At 40.5% G+C, this 21199-nt stretch overlaps 1 protein-coding gene across 1 annotated transcript in view; it reads right to left on the bottom strand.

The window, feature by feature from the left end:
• GALNT17 (polypeptide N-acetylgalactosaminyltransferase 17) overlaps nucleotides 1–21199 on the bottom strand; it is a 233785-nt gene that overhangs the window by 8821 nt on the left and 203765 nt on the right. The window contains exons 7-9 of the mRNA XM_088152409.1: nucleotides 14180–14365; nucleotides 9003–9140; nucleotides 4629–4724 (exon numbers count right to left, since the gene is read on the bottom strand). Of these exons, the coding sequence (XP_088008535.1) occupies nucleotides 4629–4724; nucleotides 9003–9140; nucleotides 14180–14365 (420 nt within the window). The remainder of the gene's footprint in view (nucleotides 1–4628; nucleotides 4725–9002; nucleotides 9141–14179; nucleotides 14366–21199) is intronic.

The following is a 21199-nucleotide window of genomic DNA, read 5'->3' as shown; positions in this document are numbered from 1 at the left end:
CTCTTCCTTTCAACACTCTAGCGCTATGTTCTCCTAGCTTTTGAAATGGGGGATTGGGAAATATTACTGTGGGATTGGGTCTGACACAGTGGATTAAGTGGGATTGTGGATCCAAATTGAAAGAAAGGAATTTGCACTCTGTTGCTAGTGCATAATTCACAAGTTCAGCTGTCATAAACTTCAGCTATGCTGGCTAGACAGCAGAGTGCAATATGTACAGTAGGTACTATATTACTATATAGTACAGTATGGTCCTATAGCTGAAGTTCATCCTGTCTGAAGGGGACCAAGTAAAAGAAGTAAGCCTGATATGATTCTTCCCATCCCGTCAGCATTCTAGGGCTAGCAGGCAGGATCTTTCGGTCTTTCCTTGGAAGTAGGTGAGCTAGGACAAGGATTGAGTTATATTAAATTCATTTAAATCCAATGGATATTATTACTCCCCAAAGATTGCACTTCAGTGTCAGCTTTTGGAGGGGAACTTACATTTCCCCGCAACTGATGCACCCTTGGAACATTTTTCCCTCTAAGCATGGGTATGGTCAAAAATAAATATGGGAATCTTGAAGTAATGCAAACAATCCTTAGATGCAGGAGTACCCAGAACGTATGGTTGAAAAAGTCAAGATGGTGGCCACATCAGTGCCATTGAAGCTCTGTCTGGTGGAGCTGTGATTGCACCGTCATGGACACCAACTTCACCTTTCCTACCATACCTGGTGGACTCCCCTTCCTCTAAGGATTTTTGCATTTCTTGAACATTCCCATATTTATTCATACCTCTGATAGTATTTTAACTGCTTAAGCAAGGCTGAGCATGTGAAATAGAAGGAATCGTACTGTAATTTATAGAATGGCACCAAGGTTGAATGTTCCTGTTCATCTCTCTTTTAATTGACAGGTACTTATTATATGGAATCAAATTAAAAGGGTGAAAATTCTGCCCACCCCCAGCTTATCTGTCAGAAGAGCTTTCATTTCCCACCTTCTATACAAATCAATAACCACCTTGATTTGCTGTTTTGTTTGTTTTTAAAGACACAATGCAAATGAATAGAACATCAGTGAGGCAGGAAAAAAAATGTCTCTCTTGCTATCTAACAATGAAAAGAAGTGAAAAAAGAAGGTGGGAGGGAGAGAAGATCAGGGAAAGTGAAACAGCTTTGCGCTTCTTTGACAGATGGATTGAAGCACAAAATTTTAATTCAAGCAGCAGCACAAAATTTTAATTCAAGAAATCAAGCTGTAGAAGAAAAGTTGTTTCGTTAAAACAGTGGCTGGAGGTGGAGGGCGGGAGGAACTAACCATATCAGCTGGCTCAGGATAACAAATAATTTATTTGGGGCATTCAACTACAAGCACAGAATAAGCAAATAGCATGGAGATTATTTTATTTCCCTTTCAACCAAGATATTTCAAACATATGATGCGGGGCTTCTTTAGCAGCCCTGCAGAACTTGGTTAAGACCCGCTGTCCCCATCCTCTCCAAACTGATTAATGAATTCAAGGGGAAGATTGCAATAGGTTCAGAAAAGCCCAAATGATCACCTGGCATAGTCAGAGGTCCATGGTGACATTGTGTATGTAGTGGTGCTGTTATGATGGTATGTGGGAAAGACCTTGGGAGACAGGGCCCAAAGATGCCACCAAAGGAATGATCAGATAAGAGACAGCATAGCCCACTGCTGGATAGTGGGTGGGGCAAGAGGTTCAGAAGAGACGGTCCTTAGTGTCTTGGGCTGTAAATGAGATGGGGGGATATATGTACGTTCAGACCTGCAAGATTCTGTCCATGTAGCTTTACAATAAAGTAGAATTAGGGAATATGTGTAGCTCAGGGTTGAACTGTGGAGTCTGAATCTGAAGATGTTACCTAGCTGGGTAATGAAGTGTTTGCCAGAAGACAACCAAGCTCAGAGAACCCCAAGGACTCCAAAGTAGAATTAATTCATCTGGTTGTGATTCCTATCTGGTTTACTCTGCAAGGCCAACAGCTGTGCAGCTCTTTGGATTCAAAAGGAAAAAGGTGCTTTAGCACATGGGAGGGCACCCATGACACACCCATCCACAACTTCTTAAACAAAATGCATCTTCTTTCTGACTTGTCCTGCCCTTGCAGAAAGCAGCCATGTGATGCTAGGAAAAGACACAGCTGATCTAAGGAATTGTGATCAGGTGCTGCTTGAGTACCCCTGCACAAGTTGGAGTGCCTTTATATTTTATAAAGCATTTCTTTACTTATTTATTTACCATATTTGTTAACTGTCCCAATCCTACAACTCTGAGCCATGTAAAACAAAGTTCAAAGCAAGGACAAAAATCATGCAGGGGCAACTTCTCCAAAATGTGCAAACAAATATACAGATGGATGTCCACAACCCATCCCTTCAAGCTAAAGGCCTGTTGGAAAAGGAAGTTTTTAACAATCTCCTGGAAAATAAGAAGGGAGGGCATCAGTCAAGACTCTGGAAAAACCTGTTCCATAGTACAGGGTCACCAGAGAGACCGTCTTCCACCTCCCTCAGGTCCCATAAAGCTCACAAGGAGGAGAGATTTTCAGCAGGTCCTCTTGAGATGACCACACAAAAGTCATTGTGGGTGGGGCCTTTTTCCCTTTGAATTCAAAGAGCTTCATGGCCCCACATGGGATGTATTTTACAGAAAGCACATGGATACTTATGCAGACCTGAATGGGATCAAGGAACCATGAAGTTTGCTCCATCTTCCAGCAGGTGCTTTTCTCCTTTACAGTAAGGGTCAGCGACTTTTCAGGTGATCATCACTCAATTTCATATAATATTCTAAGTGCCAAAATCAACACATTTAAATATTCCTGAACATGTGTTCTTATGGGAAAACAGAGATCCTTTCAGACTGGATTCACTTCTTAGAGTTTTTAAGCTGCTTTTAAATTAGATAGATAGTACTCAGCATGGACTATCATCTCATTTATTTTTGTGACCCTAGGATGACAAGGGAATTGGAGCTTCTTCTGAGCTTCCCTTGATCCCAATGGCAACACCTGAAACAATGATTACAACACTTAATCTGATTTGAATTTAGGACAAAACTCCAGAACTGGGTTGTCTTGTTCCAGGTCAGAATTTTTTAAATAGCCATTTTGAGTTTGCTCCATTTCAAGCTCACAGTATTTTGAATAGTCCTAATTCCAGGGCTGTGCAATTGTCAGCCTTCTTGTAGATCTGTTCTAAAGAAAGCTGTTGGTCTAGTTCAGCATTTCTGAGTCCCAACAACTTTAAGATGCGTGGACTTCAGTTCCCAGAATTCTCCAGCCAGCATATTGAAGTCCACGCATCTTAAAATTGCTGGGGTTCAGAAACACTGGTCTAGTTCATCAGCTATTCCATTATTTCCAGGCTCTGCTCATCAAGAACCAGAAGAACTGTGAGGTATAAAAAGAGCTGGTTGACAGTCTGGGATGCCTTCTGGTTCTGTAGTTGTCACTGCAGTTGGAGCAAGGTGCTCCTTTGCAAATTATGTCTCACGCATCGGAGCTCCCACTGATCCTGGGTTGGGTGTATTTCTATTACTGATAGTATGTATGCTGTATGGGGCTACTCTGAAAAAGTGACTGGAAATCTCTATTGGAGCAAATTGTGGTGTCTCCTAAACTGTCCTTGCCATTTGTTTCCCCGAGACACTTCCAAGAGATGCAGGAGCAGCCTGCTGTCACTCTGTAGGATCCTGGTGTGAAAAATAAAATGGCAACTCTTGGAATAAATTTGAGGGAGGAGTAACAGCACAATTCTTTGAGTTTTCTGCACACAAGGCTAAAAACAGGTAGAAATGATCTTTCTGATTTCACCATCTGTGAGACCCTTCCCCCCCCAAAAAAAGTGTTGGGGGGGAGGAGTGAAAGATCTGCCTGCATGTCCAGTTGTAAAACAGATGTTTGGTGCAAGTTTGGAATTCCAATATGAAATGCTGACATGACTCTATGCATTTGTGGAAAAACTTCCCTCTAGAAAAGTCACTTGGCAAAGAATCTGCCACTGAAGAAGGAAACAGAGCAGAGGACAAGTTCTATTCAGGTGCAGAAAGTACACAGTTGTTGAACTTTGGGGGAAGAGAGAGAAAAGAAGACACCCCCCTTGAAGATATACTGTAAGTGCACACATACATGTTCTTCCCACATGGTACTGGTCAAACAGGAATGCACTTCAGAAACCGAGATGTTTCTCCCCCAGATCTGAAAGCAATGCACAAGCCCCATTTCAAAAAGGAATGCTTTCCTGATTCTGATGAAGGAGCATCCAAGTCCCAATTCTCTCTATGCTTGTTTGGAAAATGTGCCCATGGTTACATCCTTCAGTACTCACCAGTTTCCTTGCCCCAGGCTACTTTAATTTTTTTTTTTTTTAATTTAAACACAATGAAATGCTTGCTATGAAGTTAAAGGTTGGGTGTGAAATATGGTCATACTTTCTATCTTGGTAACCCTGAAGTGATGGAAGCTAAGAATCCTAGATTTGGAACATATCTTTGAAGGCATCTAGTCCAACTCTCTGCTCAGTGCAGAATCCACTAGGGCTTCTTCACTAGACTGTTAGAACTTTTGCATCATCCTTGTTCAAATCACATCATGGTAACCAAGTCTGATTCTAACCTGTGGCCCCCAGCCATGGCATGGGTAGAGGATCGCTGTGTGATTTTCCTGTGGCCCTTGATCGAGGCAGACATCTTTTACCTTGTTGTTCCGCAGCTGTAACAAATCCAGAAACAGAATGAGACTCTGCAAGGCTAAGATAAAGGCATGTTGGCAAGTGTTTCCCACAATTGCTTTGCAATCATTGGAAGTCTTGATCAGTGCTCTTGCTAATCATTCATTTTTACTTACAGTAGTCTCCTTCAATTTTATGAACAAAATGAGTCTTGGTTGGTTTGTTTAAAAAGGAGAACCTTCTAGTGAAATTCTCATGAGTTTGGGATTCTTGTATTTCTGAGTATCTTCTTATCTTTTAATTCACCATCATCTCTCCAGCAATCTGCAGCCTTCTTGACTTTCCACACAGTGATTCTGTCCCACGGAAAGCAAACAGCAGCAGCCAGGGAGGCTGCAGATCAACACAGAGATAGATGCCCAGCAATCTTTTCCATCATCTTGCAAAAATAAAGCAAGCTCAACAATGTTACTAAAAACAAATCCTGTGACAAAGAGGTTGAATAATGTTTGACAGAATAGAAAATACTGGAGGAGATCATAAAGCAGATTCTGCATAGTTGGGACTATGTTATAGTTTGGAACCGAATCAGATTTTTTTTTAAATGCAAAAGTTGTCTTAGCTGCTGTTCTGACTGCAAAGAGGAATCCATGGGTACGAGGGGCCTTTCTCTCTATCAGGATGGCAGGCCAAGCTAAGCCCAGAGAATTCAAAGCAATTTGGTTCAAGAACTTTCTTTTGGCATTTCAGGCTGAGATGCGTGGAGGGGAATGCTGCTTGATTAGGGTAGTTCTCCTTGGTAGTTCCTTGATTAGGTAGTTCCTTGACAAGGAACTACCAAGGAGAAAGCCACCACCCTACCAACATTGGCAGGGCAAGCTACTGTATATAAATAGGGAGAAAACCTCACACTCACTCACACTGATGATGTAACCTAGTTGGGTAATGAAACATCTCCAAGCAAGCAACCAAGCTCAGAGAGCACCAAGGACTCCACATGAATGACTGTCAGCAGCACCTCCTGATCTAGGATCAGGTGCAACTGGTACACAGTCTTCAAATACTTTTGCATTCTTGAAGTTACAAAGCAGGGATGGTCAATCTCTGTTTGTATGCCCGCATGATGCACAATGTTTTGGTTTTTTTTAACCCCTGGAGTTACTGACTACATTTTGATGGCACAATCATGGAATATTTTCTGCCCTTTCAGGGGAAAATATGCCAACTTCCCAAGCTGCAAAGATGGTGAGTAATATTGGCGGTGATATTCTTAGAGAAGGTAGAGCAGAAATGTTCCATCTCATCTCCCCCCACATTGGTGGGGCTGTTGGTTTACTCCAAACTGGCATATCTAGCCATCTTAAACACAGTTTGTTTTCTTTAGAAAAGGGAAAAAACAGCACCAGCAAAACCAGAAAAGCTCCCAAAGTTTGTAGGAGAATCCAGTTATGTTCCAGAGACCACAAAAATGGGGATTGGGAAGGGGAGTGGGGACACATGCAGTCTGCAAATTTAATCCCACTGCTGCCTTAAAATAATGTTTACACTGTAAAAAATAGTAAAGAAAGAATCCCAAGTCAGAAAAAGCTGGACTCTTAAATAGGTGTAAAATGCTCTACCCAGTCTTCATCATAACCAAACCCACTGTGGGCTTTCCTCCCCCAAAATACTATGAGTGTATCCACCAGATATCAAGAATTATCTATCCTGGTACATAGGTCATAGAAGAAAATACATAATTGTCATCTTTATAGGATGAGTCTCCTAGGAATCTTTCTCGTTCTCTCTCTCTTAGCTTTTTCCTCCTGTCAGCCAAACATTTTTCTTTTTACAGAAGTGGTGGGAGATTGAAGATTTTTCTTCTCTTTTGAAATGCTAACCTAAAACATCCTCCTCATCTTCCTCCTTCTCTAGGTGGAATGGAAATTTGATATACTGTAAAAACAGCAGAATGTCCATTCATAAGTGATGGGTTATGTTTGAAATGGAATGGCAGTTGAAAATGAATTATGGGTCAGTTATTTCTGTCTGTTTCCTTAGGTCCTCTGCCAACTTGTCAAGCCAATGGCTTGCAAAGGAGGCTTCTGCAGACCTCCCAAGTGCTATGCAATGGCTTTCTGCTGCACATAGGTCTACACTTTAATTCTGGGCTGAACATGACACAGAGGTGGTGGATACCTGCCCTATTCACATACTGTATAAAGCAAGAAGTAGGAGGTTTCAGTTAAGGAGAACACTGTGAATGTCCACCATCACCACCATACAGATACCCCACCCATAATTTAATTTCCAACAGTTGTTTGCTAGAGCCATTTCTCCCATTTTGAGCTCTGATATTCGAAGTGAATTCAGAGTGGACAATGGCTTTGTTCATCAACAAAGAAATGTTGGTTGAATAGTGAAGGTGATATGGGACCTGTTGACTTTATAAAAGTCAAACTATTGATCTATCAGCTTCAGTATTCTATGCAGTGGCTGTGTCCATCCAACACACATAACCAGATCAATATAATTGTTATGTTGGACTAGTATTAACCTTATTTATTTACTTACTTACAGGGCTTATAGACTGCTCCAATCAGAATAAACTCTTGGTCAGTTGCTTTCTTTTTTGTTTGTTTGTGGCTTAGTGGGTCATGTAAATCCAGGCCATTGATTAGTTTGGCTCACTGTATTGTGCAAACCCAGAAAAATGGGTTAATTTAGTAGTTATATTAGAGAGTTACAATGAGTACAGAGTTTCTGACAGAGATCTTTCCCAGACTGACCTGGAGATGTTGGGTTCAAACATCTGCATGTAACCCACTGAGCCGCAGTTCAGTATAACTGAATTTAGGAAGTTACTCTTTAACAAGGATTGTGTAAAACTTAAATTTGGAAATTTGATTTGAAAGTGACTTGATTGAATAAAGAATCAAAACAACTTTCCAAATGGACTGACAGTTCAAATCAATTAGATTTTCCAAATCCGTTTGAATGGTTCAATCAGATCAAACAGGCCATCCAAACTGAACTGAAATTAGAACTAAATGGCAGCCAATCCATACCACTTAAAGCCAACTCAGATCATGCTGTCTAAAACCAACTTTAGCTTGGTGCTGCCTACACCAGGAACAGGAAGTCCATGACCCACCAGATGTGGTTGGTCAATAATTCCCATCAGCTCTGGCCATGATGACTCAAATACTGCAAGTCAATACAGCCCAAGCCTTCCTAATCGAACTGGAGTTCAAGAGGATTGCAAGGCTGAGCAAATACAAGGAATATGAAAGAAACAACAGAAGAAATCCATTCATCCCTTAATAATTAGGGCTGAAAGATATACCGTACATTTCATACCCAGTGTGATACATCAGATTATTTTATAAGTAAAGTAGAATGTATTATGAATCAAAGTGCACTTATGGCCATTTGGTTTTAGTGAATTCTATAACTCATTTCTCTCCACTAAATTTCAGGCAAAGGAGAATGTTTTCTCCTCACTTGATCCAAAGTTTGAAATTCTTTAGGGAGACAGGCCAGAGACCAAGACAAGGGTCTCAAATGCTACTACCAGTTTGATTTGATAATGATGAGATGGTAAATGGCCACCTATTTTGAGCTGTTTCTTCAAGGAGAGAGCCTCAAATGCAGTTGCTAGTTCTCTGGACCGTGTTCATAATAAGGACCGAGTCACTGGTAAGAAACTTGCACTGCAAGCAAAGGAACCCGGCTTCATAACTTTAGTCTTCCCACTGAAAAAGGAACACAGGTAGCAGAGCTGGGAAATTATTTACAGTGCACTGTATTGCAGCCATAATGGTCAGCTATCACAAGGCAGGTAGCAGAAGGATTCAGTGGTAAAGAAGCTACCAGGTTCAAGAAACAACTATCTTGAGAAAGAACCAGGACAGTTTCTCAAGTAGGAAGCTGAAACGTACAGCAATGTGCAAATTCTGAGGTTTTGATGGCAGCTTCCACAACTCATAACCAACAAAGTCAGTGTTCAGGAAGGATGGTAACTGAAGCCCCAAACACCTGAAAGACACTAAGTCTCCTACTTCTGGTGTAGACTATTCTGGATTACATGGAACAAGGGCAAATGAAATTGATTCCAAAAATCTTTGTAACCTTCTACTCTCAGTGCAAGAATTGTGTTAGATAGCCACTGTGGGTGGCTGAAAGAGTTTCCATTCCAGTTTTGAGCAAAACTGGCTGACTCTAGTTGCTCCCTGAAGATCTCATTAGAAAACGGTTGGTGGAGAGACATAAAATGTATTCTAAAATTCACAGTGAATCCGTATAAGTTCCATGTGGTGCTTCCTTCTCATCTTAATTACCTCTCCATAGGCAATGGTGTTATTGTATCTTCTCATTTCTGGATAGACGTGGTCCAGGTACCATTGGAAACTCTTACATTTCAAACTTTTTCTTAGTGCTTTTCTCTCCGAAACGTCCCCAATATCAATTCCTGGGTTCTGAAAGACAGGTACATGGTTGCATCACTTTCTCTTTTTGTTGCTATGCTCTGAGATGATCAGATTTTCACTACTGCTTTTTAAAAAGTGATGTTAGGAGTCATTCTCCTGGATTCTCCTTCCCTCCATAGCTTATGATGCCACCCTTGAGGTCTTCCTGTCCTTTTCACATTAGAAAATCCTAAGAAACTTAGGACAAGATTGTTAATGCAACTGCCCCCTTTATAGACTCTTGAGAAAGTGTGAGTAATTTTTGACCTAAAAGACACCCCCTCCGCCATAAAATTCCCATCAGTCCCAGCTGATATGGCTGGAGACACAGGATATAAGTCAATGGCAAAGCACCTGTTTTGTATGTAGAAGATCACAAGTTCAGTCCCCATCATCTCCAACTAAGGCTATCAAAACATTTTTCTGAAATCTTTAAGAGTGGCAATATGCAAAACATTTTGAATTCAACACACTCCATTTTGATTTTGAAATCTCACACTTTAGGTACAGCACAGCTGTTCTGAGTGTTGGAAAGTCTGCTCTGATTCTCTTGGAACTTGAGATAACTCCAGAATGTCCAAAGCAACTTGATCCTACACTCAGAAATAGGCACTTTGGTCTCAAAATCAGAGTGTTTCTTAGGAAGAGGCCTGGAGTCCAGTCTCTGAAAGGCACCTTTTTCTGGAATGCAGGCTTAGGACATGTAAAAAGGTAAACTTTTCAGCATTAATGTCTGCTTCTCATATATACATCCATCATGCTATTCCTTTTCAGACTAAGCAATGCTATGCAAAGCAGAGAAAAAGGTGAAGAAGTAGTGAAGGCAGGTGGAAAAAGAGAAGAAAGAGAAATCTAACCAAAGCTAATTTATTCCAACACCATCACTACATCGCTCAATATCTTTCTATCCTTGCAAGCAATCTTTGCTTCTGAAGTGTGCCAAAGACTGCAGATACCTCCCAGTTGCTATGACCTGGGCAACCATGTGTTAGCTTGAAAGGTAATCTCTAGATTAGAGATCCTAGCTTGCACAGAAAAGTATAGCATGCTTGGAGTAAAATGCTGCTGTGGCAAAATTATAACTAAGGATAGTTAAAATAGTTTACATCATAAACACTGAAGTGTTACATGAAAATCTTCATTGACCAAACCCATGGTAGGCAGTAGAAATCAATATTCATAGAAGCATTTGCTGTTGATACTTTTTAATTGTGTTGGTGTTATGGAAGATGACTGATGTGTAACCAATGCATTATGCTCCCATAAATTGAATTTTCATTCTTTCTGTTGCCAGTGTTCAGAAATGAATGCCACTGAATATTCAGCCAAAAATAGCACCATTTGTCTAAATGTTTATGGAAATCTCAGTATTTCAGAAGTGCCAAAAAAAAAAAAAAAAAAAAAATCTGATGGGAAAAGAAAAACTCCTAAATCTTTGGAGGACTAAAATGTGAACAGCAGGGCCTGGGCATCTCATACAATGAGGAATGCAGTGGAAAGAAATAATTTAAAACTTGATGGGATGAGGTCAATTTTTGAAATAGCTTATAAAGGGAAAAAGTTGGATAAAAATTGGGGCAGGACCATTCTGCATCATAGCATTTAGCTGAAAGTCCCAGTTATAATTTTCTATTTTCTAATCACTTCTATCTTTATGGGTTTTTGAGATGTTGTGTTCACTTTTGAGACAGAAAAGAAAGGATATTAATCTCTTAAGCAAAAGTAGGTTTTCTCAATCTTTACACTGCTCACTTTGGAAAGAAGTATCAGCCAGGGTGGTAAATGTTTCTGAACATTTGGAATTATAATTTCTATTATTTGGGAGTTTAGATTCAGGATTCATCTTAATGTGCTCTTTCTTTCTTTCTTTCTTTCTTTCTTTCTTTCTTTCTTTCTTTCTTTCTTTCTTTCTTTCTTTCTTTCCTTTTTTTTCAACCTACATTCTGTTATCGGCTTAGAAAACACACAGAGCTTGTCTTTCAAGGCAACAATTCTCAAGGCAAAGAATTTTTTAAAAAAGCAAAACACAATTTAAAAGATCAATAAAACACCAAAGGAGATGATAAGCAGAAAAACAAAGGCTGAAATCAGATACCAGAGAAGAAAAAAAATCAGTTTTTAAAGCCTGTTTTGAAAGTTCAGATCCTATTTCTAAACAAGGCTGAATAAACAATTGGCTTCTGTATTGACGATGTATCTTCACTAGTAGAACTCTCCCCAGTTAGCCATCAACCTGATTATTAAATTATTATTTCTGCTTTTTTTTAAAAAAAAAAAAACCCAACAATTAGCCAACGTTGGCCAATCTGAAAAAAAAACTGAGCAAGGTTAGATCTAGTTAGCACTTGGATGGGAGACCATTAGGACAACCAGATCTGTAGCCTAGATGGTAAAGTAAAAAAAAAAATATCTGGGAAGTTATAAAATGGCAATGTTCTAGCCTACTCCAATTAAGAAAAGAATACATATAGAAGTCAGCATCTAGCTGACTTTGGCTGATCTTGAAAAGAGAAGCAGTGTCAGACCTGATTAGTATTTGGATGAGACCAGCAGGTGATAGAGTACCCTGGGAGGTTTAAAAAGGCAATTGCAAAGCACTTCCACAATGTTTCCAAGAAAATGATATGGACACATCCACAAATTCCCTAGGAGTTGGAGTTCAAGTTCAGAGAATTTTCTTCACTTATATACAGAAAAAAGCTCATAGGGGTATAGATGGTTCACCTCTTGTAGCTAAGAATTGCTCTTTTGTTTGTTTATTGTTCGTTTTGAGTTTTTATTTCTGAAAATTTTGTCATTGGAATGAGGGTTGAGAAAAATAAAAATTTAAAGCCTGTCTGGGGAGTCTTGGGGCATGTTTAAAGCAAAACACTTCTTTGAAGCCTATCAGAGACTTAACATAACCATTTTAGCATTTTTGGGGTGGGGGGAGGATAGTAAATAATTGCAGTCACCAACATTCAGTGGCATGAACTAGGTTGGGCTCCAGCATCTGTATGAATAGGCAGAGGGCACCTATGGCCAACGGGGTCCATCCTGCCAGGAACAGAACCTTGCAATTAAACTGGGAGCAAACTGGCATCCAGGTAGGTTCATGTAAAATGTTCAACTGGGAATTATGTACTCTCAAATGAAAAAGCAAAATCTGAAATCAAGCGGAGGCCCATTTTCATGCCCGTCACAGCTCCTAGAAAACTATCCATATGGAGCTCCTGGCATTGCAGTCATCTTGTTTGGCAGCTTCCAAAGTTACTTTAGCACCCTAATAACCTAGTTTAGAAGCTTCCATCTCTGCTTCTCCTTGCCATTTCCTCTCTTCCCTTCCCATTAGGAAATAAAGAAGAGAGGGGGAAAAAAAAATCAGTATGTCTTCTGGTGTATATGGGCTAAGGTTTGGATCAGGACACATTTTTTTCTGCCCAGATCACACTTTCTTCACCCCATCCTACATGCTGAAAGCAGATTGGGATCTTGTGATGACATTACTTGTTCCAGCAATATCTGAAGGGAAGGTCAAAGCAGGCAAAATAGCACTTGTACAAAAGGGGCAGGCTTGGATCGCGCTGCCAGGACTGCCATCTCACCTGTTTCAACTCTCTTGCATGTGCCACTGACTTGTTCCATTCTATCTGTGCAAAGGAGGGAGCTGTGATCATCAAAGTCCTCTTTGATCACATTTACCATGTTTGCTTAAAACATATTCCTGCCATTCTGATGAGGCAGGGATGCAAAAGCTGTAGAGTGAGTCACACTTTTTTTGTTTTTTTGTTTTTTTGTTTTAAGTCATAGCACAAACTCAGCCTGGCCCAAATATGTGATGTAGCCTTATCTATTCCGAGGCCCTCAAGCTCCCAGACACTGCTAAATCTGGCCCTTAGACACCCAAAAATGATATGTAGGGGGCACAGGAAAAAGGAATGGAGATGTTGCCAATTTTCCACCTATATCCTCCAAGCTGATTTGGTTTGGCTAAAGGTAGGGTTGGCCTTGGAAGAGTTTATCCCTGGTGGCAGTCATGTTTAGGGTACTACAGGATTTATCTGGCCACCACCATTCAGCGACCAAGTCAAATTCACATTTCCCAAGTGAAGGTAAGGGTGGGATACACATTTCCCAAATTTTCGGCACAGTTCTCAGCAAAGATCCAAAACATGTGTATTTTAGAGAAAATGTTGTTTCAAAAATAGTTTTGCAGAACTATGTATGCAAAAGATGCATTTGAAGAGAATAGGTCCAGATACATACTTTTAGAGGACATGCATAGATACAGGCATGCATTGTTTTATGTCAAGAGTGGGCAATTTTTTCAGTCCCCAAAGAGGTGAGTGGTGATAGATGGAGGTCATAGATGCACACCTATACTCGTTCTCTCACATACACATATAATACATATTTGTGCATGTATACTCACTTTCAATATATGGGCAATACGTCCATTACATATATTGTTTCTGTGTGTATGTGTGTGCACATATGCAGAAGCGCACATAAAACCCCTCCTTCTCTGCACCGAGGTTGCATCAGGATTGGTAGAAGAGAGACATTTACCCCACATGCATATTGTTTAACTGATGCAGCTGAAATAGCTAAACAGAGAAGGTCCCCAAGTCTATCTTCATTTCCCTGGATTCTTCAGCTTTAACCACTGATCCAGCTGCTGTCCCCACTGCTGATGTTGAGAAAGTGTTCCACAAATCCCAGTGACCGGGCTGTCCTCCCAGCACAGAAGCCAGAACAGGTGAAAGAAGCAACAATCTGCCCACCATCACTGGGTGGTGAGGTAAACCATCTTTTTTCTCCTCCCTCTCAAAAAAGGGAAAAACCAGAGATGTGGAATAGGAGCAATGCAAGAGAGGGGGGATTAGATTTCTCCAGCCTCCTTGTGTGTAAGGAATGGTTGTGTGGTTTATGCAGTGTGTGTGCTTGTATGAATGGGATGCCTACAGAAGACTGAATGATCCTCTGCTATAAGCACAATCCCGCACAGATTCACAACATGGACATTAGGAGACAAGGCAGCTGATGGAAGCCTAAGTATGTTGACTCACCTCCAATGGCAGATTCCATGCAATGTACACATGGGACTTGTAATCATCCATCCACACCTCAGCCACCCGCAGTGCATTCCTCTTGGTGTAGAAGCCAATGTTATTGTTGTACGGTTTTTTCTTGCGCTCAATGTGGGCCACTCGAGAGCACGGGAGGACCTCCATGCTGCCGCCACAGAGCCATACCTGGACAGATCGAGAAAAGGGAGAAAAGGCAACTACAGAAAATCAGTAACTGGAAACACTCCATAGTCACACACAACTTGAGCTCCATCATTATCCTCCAAGGTGGTACCTTCCAGATCCATGTTTCTTCCCTAGGACATCTGGCAGATTTGGACTATGTCATGTAAATGAGCAAGCAGCATAGATGTGTACAGCAAGCCATGATGGCACCAAAAATGATAAATATGCATGATGACATCATGACCTCTACCCTTTTGTCCTTGAATTGTGACTCTTATGCAAGTATGTAAGGTGCCAGGTTTTCATTGCAACATGAAAAATCTGTCGAGCAGAGTGCAAATCACAACACTCCTGTGCAGCGCAGCAAAAACTCCAGGAAACTTTGCCCAGGAAAGATACACATCAGCATTGCAGCTGTTCACAATGCAATATCCATTTCTTGTTTCCCAAAGAAATCCAGTCAGAAAATATATACTAACTGGTGTTTATTGATAAAAATGCAAAATTCCATAAAATGCAAATATCATACAAAATATAAGGAAAAACACATCTTCTCATATAATGTAGCATCCAAGACTTATTAGCAACACAAGCTTAACAAAATCTCTAGCGACAAACTCTCAGAGAAGAGGTACACTACTTGGTTATTTGTTACAACTACAAAACCCATAAAAACGATTACATAGCGCTATACTGAGCTAAAACTACACACACTAAACTTTAGAGGCTAAGCATGTTTCTCCCATTATATTATAGCTCCGTGCCACCCCCACTGGGTAACCAGCATACACATGCCTATAGGTGGCAGTAAATAGCACAACACACAATAACAGGTGTTTCTCACATGATCTCTGTAGCCAAAATATTATTTGTTATTGTTGTACAGATAATGGGATGAATCCTTTCCCATGAGAAAGAAAATCCTGACAAAATCATGTTTAGCCACTTGCCCAGGAGGGGGGAACAGGAAGGAGAAGAAATTGTTCTCATTAGTAGATGATCAGAATGCACAGAGGCAATTACAGCACTCTTGAGACCTAATCAGACCTCCTGGTCAATGTGGGACCTACAAGGCAAGATGTAGTCCTGGTTAAATACTAGGGTTGTGCAACACTTCAGATTCATGAACAAATGGAAAAAGGCATGACAGCTTTAAGGTGTGGCCAACAGGTGTGATGCTCCAAAGCACTTTTTTAGGAAGCAAGTCAGGCACTGTGTGGCCCTATTAGATCCTCTGAATAAGGAGAATGCATTGTCTTTAGACAGCATCTGTCCCACTGTTGAACAGCTCTTGACATTTAAGACCTTTGCTTGATGTTACCCCAAATCTGTTCCCTTGTTGTGTCCATCCTTTGGTTCTGAATAAATGAACAAGAGTTCATAAATCTGCCCCTTCATCTCACTGACAGCCCTTTAGATATTTTAAGTCAGCTCTCATAGCATTCCTTAATCTTGTCTTCTCAGCCTGAACATAACCAGCTCTTTCCACCATTCTTTCTTAGATTGATTTCAAACACCTCAGTGTCCTAGATGCCTATCTCTGGACCTTCAGAGGTAATCACTAAATGTCACACCTTCAAGCAACTTTAATCCCTTTGCTGACTAGCCCAATAAGGTAACAGGCTCCTCTATTATTGCTGGCCCAATATTCAGTTCAGAACTTCCATTAGAAGATGATTCAGTCAATGTGATGATCTGATTTAAATGTCCAAATCAAAGCTCTGAACCGGGCTGAAAAATGAAATTGAATCAGAGGACTCCAGATTGAATTGAAAAACTACATATCCCATTCAGCATTTTGATGGACTCTTGGGCACATGCAAAAGTACATTTTTCAAACAGAATTCTTGGAACTGATTTGCAAATCTGAATTGGATTGTCTGAATCCAAAGGAAAATTCCAGTTGGACTGATTTGACTTTTCAAACTGAGTTGCCAATGCAGTTGTGCATGATTCACCCCTCTCCAATTTCCATTAGGCTGAACAGGGGAAAAATTTCTTTTTCCTGCCCTAGAACACCCCAAGACACAACACTATCATTTTTGTCCATGTAAGTATAATTTGCAACATGTATTGTAAAAGGTTTGCTTGCAACAACTTGGAAATAAACTGCATCTGTGATGCTGTCAGGACGGAGGGGGCTTTAAGCAAAATACTCTGAAGAGGACACACATAGACATATGCACACACAAACCCACATACACACAAACACACCCTGGCTATTTCACCCCTCCATTTGTCTCCCCTGCCCATTTTTTCTTCCTAATGTTCTTTTCTCCCTACACACTCTCTCCCACTTCTTTCTGTGACCCTTGTTATCAGGCAGTGTCACAGGCATCTCATATTGCTGTCACTCCCCTTTAACTTTCTAAGAGTTGGACTGTAATACAGAGCCAAGCTCTGGCAACTTCGTATCCTAGAAGAGGTTCCAGCAGAAGGTGGATGGGACAGACAGGAAAGCTGCTGGACTTAATTTTGTTACAGCAGTGTGGTGCTGAAGATGTGTGGTGCTGCATTTCGAAGCTGTGGGTCCTGCCCCCTGCATGATTACCGACTGCATCTAAGGCCCATGTTTCATCCTGCTCCATTCTAAGAAATAAATTGCTACTGTTCCTTTAACTACAAAGCAGGAACAAAGAACTCACCTTTTAGATTCTGAAGGACTCGCCTCAAGGTGTGTTGGAGGAAGATAAGACCAAACAAGCACAAATATAGACAAGCTGACTCTGACAATTACATGGCCTCAAATGTACATGAAATTAAACACAAAAGGAACTGGGGCAGACAACATGAATGTTGTAAAGGGGAGGAGGAGGAGGAGGAGGAGGAGGAGGAGGAACTGAGTGTTCAACACAGATCACTTGTTCACACCAGAGCTATAGACGTGATGGTGCATTGTGTCAAAAAGTATCCTTCAATTTGCTTCCTCCCTCCTGTTTTCTTCCCCTGAAAAATAGGCTTCTCTTCTTCTGCCTCATTTTCAGGGTGTTCCTATTTGAGAGCCATGAACAGGGAAGAGCTAAGACTTCAGTGTTCAAGAAAAGAACAACACCTGAAACACCAAGCCAAACAAATATTCCACCAAAATTGGTCTTCAGATTTCAGCCATTTTTCCCCTTATTGCAGACTTCAAGATTTATAACTCATTTTCAGGGATCTTTAGGTGATGTTTTTGAGCTTCTCACGTTCTTGTGAGATGATGTAATGTATGAAAGGATGACCTTGGGAGACAGGACGAAGAGCTGTACCTTAGACAACCATTATGCAAAAGGTATCTCAGCCCAGAGAAGCAAAAGGGGTATGGGAAGTGTCTCAGAAGGGACTCTTCCTAGTTTTTGGGAGAGTAAAAGTAAGGGAGGGGAGAGGTACTTTCAGACTTGCAAGATTCTGTTACTGTAACCTTACAATAAAGGTAGTGTTAGTACTCAAGGTTTGTGTTTCTGGTCTGGACTACCGCAAAGGGCTGACAGGTGGTCAAGGGCTCATCATCAACAAGTGGTAGCACCCATATGACTTTGGCTGATCTTAAAATAAAAGTTCAGCAGGATTAAACCTGAATTAGTTCTTTGGTGGGAAAAGGAAATCCCAGGATTACAGGCCTAAAATAAACTGGGAAATTGAATTATATCCTGGAAGAAGACAACAGCAACAGCAAACCCCTTGGAACATTGCCAAAAACCCTGCATGGCTGTGTCCCTGTAGTTATCAGGTATAAAATTCAATTCAAAGAAGCCATTATCATTTTTACAATGGGGAGATGGCTATCAGTCTCCCTGATAAAAGAGCAATGGGCAGATGTTCTGAACTTGTAATATTTTGTAAATCAGCATTCTCTTTTCTGGATTCTAAGAAGTCCATTACAAGACCATTGGAGAAGTTATTGAACAATGAAAAACAGTATATATATACCCATGACTTCAAGTCATTTCATAATCAAGGTAAAGGCAAAAATGGCATTTCTCATACTGGAGGGTTTCACCAAAATTGTGTTTTCTTTTGGAATATAAAATTGCTAAAAGGGAAAAAAAATGAAAATAGTCAAAAAGAAAATTTTGGGATTTTCCACCCCAATCAACTGCAGGAGCATAGTAAGTCTAGATACTGATCTCCAGGAAAGTAAGACCTTGCGAAACAAGCCCATCCTCAAATATTAAAAATTCTGCCCTGTCTACAGTAACAGTGAATTGTAACTCTCATCTTTCTAGCCTATGGCCATTTGCACAGGGGCTAATGTGCGCCGGATAAAGCTGGATATAGATTTAATTCATTAGGACAGGTTACTCTAGCCACAGTGTTCAAGGCTGACATCTACATTCTAGTCTCCTTTTTATCATTAGGAGTATAACAAAATGGTGTGTCCTTGAAAAAAACAAAAGATCTATTCCCTGCCCTCTCCCTGCAGCACCAACCACATTTTTCTCTAGAAAATCCTAAGAATAGCAACAAAAACCTTGAAAGGCTTTTGCTATTGTTGTGAATTAGTATTTTAGCATTCTAAATTGAAGAAACATGTAAAGCTGGGGAGGAACAAGTAAAGAAAAGAGAGACTGTTTTTTAATCTCCTTAAGCGACAGTCTCGTCTTCTTGCATGTTCAAAAGGACAATTTCTTGCTGTGAAGCACAAGCTCTGAAGTTCCCCCCAAATCTTTCATTCAGGTGTTAGCTACCATGAGGCCCTACAACCGTTGGCCTAATTTCAAAACCTTCCGCAAATAAACAATTGCAACCCCACTTGGAATAGCAATGTCCCCTGCCTGGCGGACATCAGCAGGGGGAAAAAGAGAATGAAGGAGAGAAGATGGATGTCAATTTAAGAAACGGAAAGGACAGAGAAGGGAGATGCAGAAAGAGAGAAAAAAAGGAGTGTCAAAGATAATGGATAACCCCATCAGAGTGTGCAGGAAAATGGTTATGCCAGAGGTGGAGCAAATACTTAAGAGATCTGCAGATGACACAGACTTGGGAGAAACAGCTTCCACCACCCAAGACAGAAATAACATTCAAAATGACCCAGACACATTAAAGAAATGAGCAGGAAGGAACAGAAGGAAATTTTACAGAAATAAGTGCAAAGTTCTTCACTTACAGAAGAAAAGTGAAATGCACAGGCATCAGATGGGGTGGTAAATGGTATTTGTGAAAAAGGTCATGGACTAGTAGTTAATGATGGCTGCGAGAAAGCCAATAATGTGGCTGTAGAAGAGGCAAATGCAGTTTTTGGCTGGATCAACAGAAATATAGTTTTCAGCTCACAGGAAGTAATAGGTCTGTTTGATTCTGGTTCAGTTCTGGTCAGGATATTTTAAAAAGGATGCAAAGAAATTACAGCAGGTTCAGCAAAAGGCCACAAAGAGAGCCAGGAGACTAGAAATGAAATTAGGGCTACCGTGGCTCACTCAATTTTTGTAGCCCAGATCTGATAGGCCTAAATGAAGTCATGTGAAGGGAACCATTCCCATGAAGTAGAAATATTTAGCCTTGAGAAGACAATATGCAAGGGAGATGCAGTAGTGTTTTTCAGATACCAGAAAGGATGGCTCATAAAAATCAATGTCTACTCATTATTATTCCAGAAAGTAGGACACAGACTAATGGCTTTTGCAGGAAGGCAGATTCCCACTGGAAATTAAAACCCAAACCATTTCCTAACAGTAAAAACAATTCAACATTGCAACCAATTATCCAGCAAAGTGGTGGGCTCTTCTTTCACTGGACATGTTCAGATTGACACTAGGCACTTATCTGTATTATGCTTCGATTTAGATTTCCTCCGTGAGCAAAAGTTTGGACTCAATGACCCTTAACCACCTTTTCTAAATCTCTTTCTCTGGCCACTCCTACTGCTTTCTTAAGTTCCAGCCATGAGTGACATATAGCTCTCTTCAGATAAATCTCAAGGGAATGGATCCCATAGTTGAAAGGGGCCTTAGAGATCATTTACTCGAAGTCCCTGCTCCAAGCAGGATCCACCAGAGCAGGTTTAACAGAAGACTATCTGGCCGCTGTTTGAAGACCACTAAGGAAAGAGAATGCACCACTTCATTCGGCAGCCGATTTCACTGGCTGATAGTTCATACAGTGAGTTCCTTCTGAGCTTCAACCTCCTTCTTCTACTTTTAACCCATTAATTCTACAGACATAGATCAAGACTTTTGGAACTGTAGTATGTCATATTTCAACCTTCTGCGATGGCAAATTTGGCCTATTTATGTTATATGTATCAGGGTTGAAGGACAATCATAATTCACTTTGGAGTAAATCTCACTGAACACAGTATTAATGATTCCTGAGGACATATCTGTAGGGTTGTCCTGTGAATCTAGAACCACAGCCAAGAGATAACATACATTAAAAGGAACACACAGAACCATCTGTTGATGACAAGGTCTACATTGCTTCTGTCTTTTCTGAAATTGTTCCTGAACAAGTTGCAAAAAGTAAAGGTTATCAGATGAATGAAAGAACATGCCTGTACTTTCAATCCAAGAGCCAGTTAAAAAGGAAGGAAGGAAGGAAGGAAGGAAGGAAGGAAGGAAGGAAGGAAGGAAGGAAGGAAGGAAGGAAGGAAGGAAGGAAGGAAGGAAGGAAGGAAGGAAGGAAGTTAGTTTTCATTTTTGCATTAGTAGTGATGAAATACTTATCAGATTGCTGACTATAGAAATGTCAGCATCTCTGAAACAACTTTTTAAAAGGAAGATAAAAACTAATATTTATTTATTTATTTATTTAGTAAACTTGTCCCCGCCCATGTCCCCACAATGGGGGACTCTGGGCGGCTTACGTCAAATTAAAATCATAAATACATGATTAAAAGTTATAAAAAAAACCACCACA

The sequence above is a fragment of the Python bivittatus genome, unplaced genomic scaffold (genome assembly GCF_059951505.1).
Source record: "Python bivittatus isolate LINGU-HERP-01145 unplaced genomic scaffold, Pbiv_v1 ctg000690_np1212, whole genome shotgun sequence".
Classification (NCBI taxonomy): domain Eukaryota; kingdom Metazoa; phylum Chordata; class Lepidosauria; order Squamata; family Pythonidae; genus Python; species Python bivittatus.
This window is presented reverse-complemented; position numbering and strand designations above follow the sequence as displayed.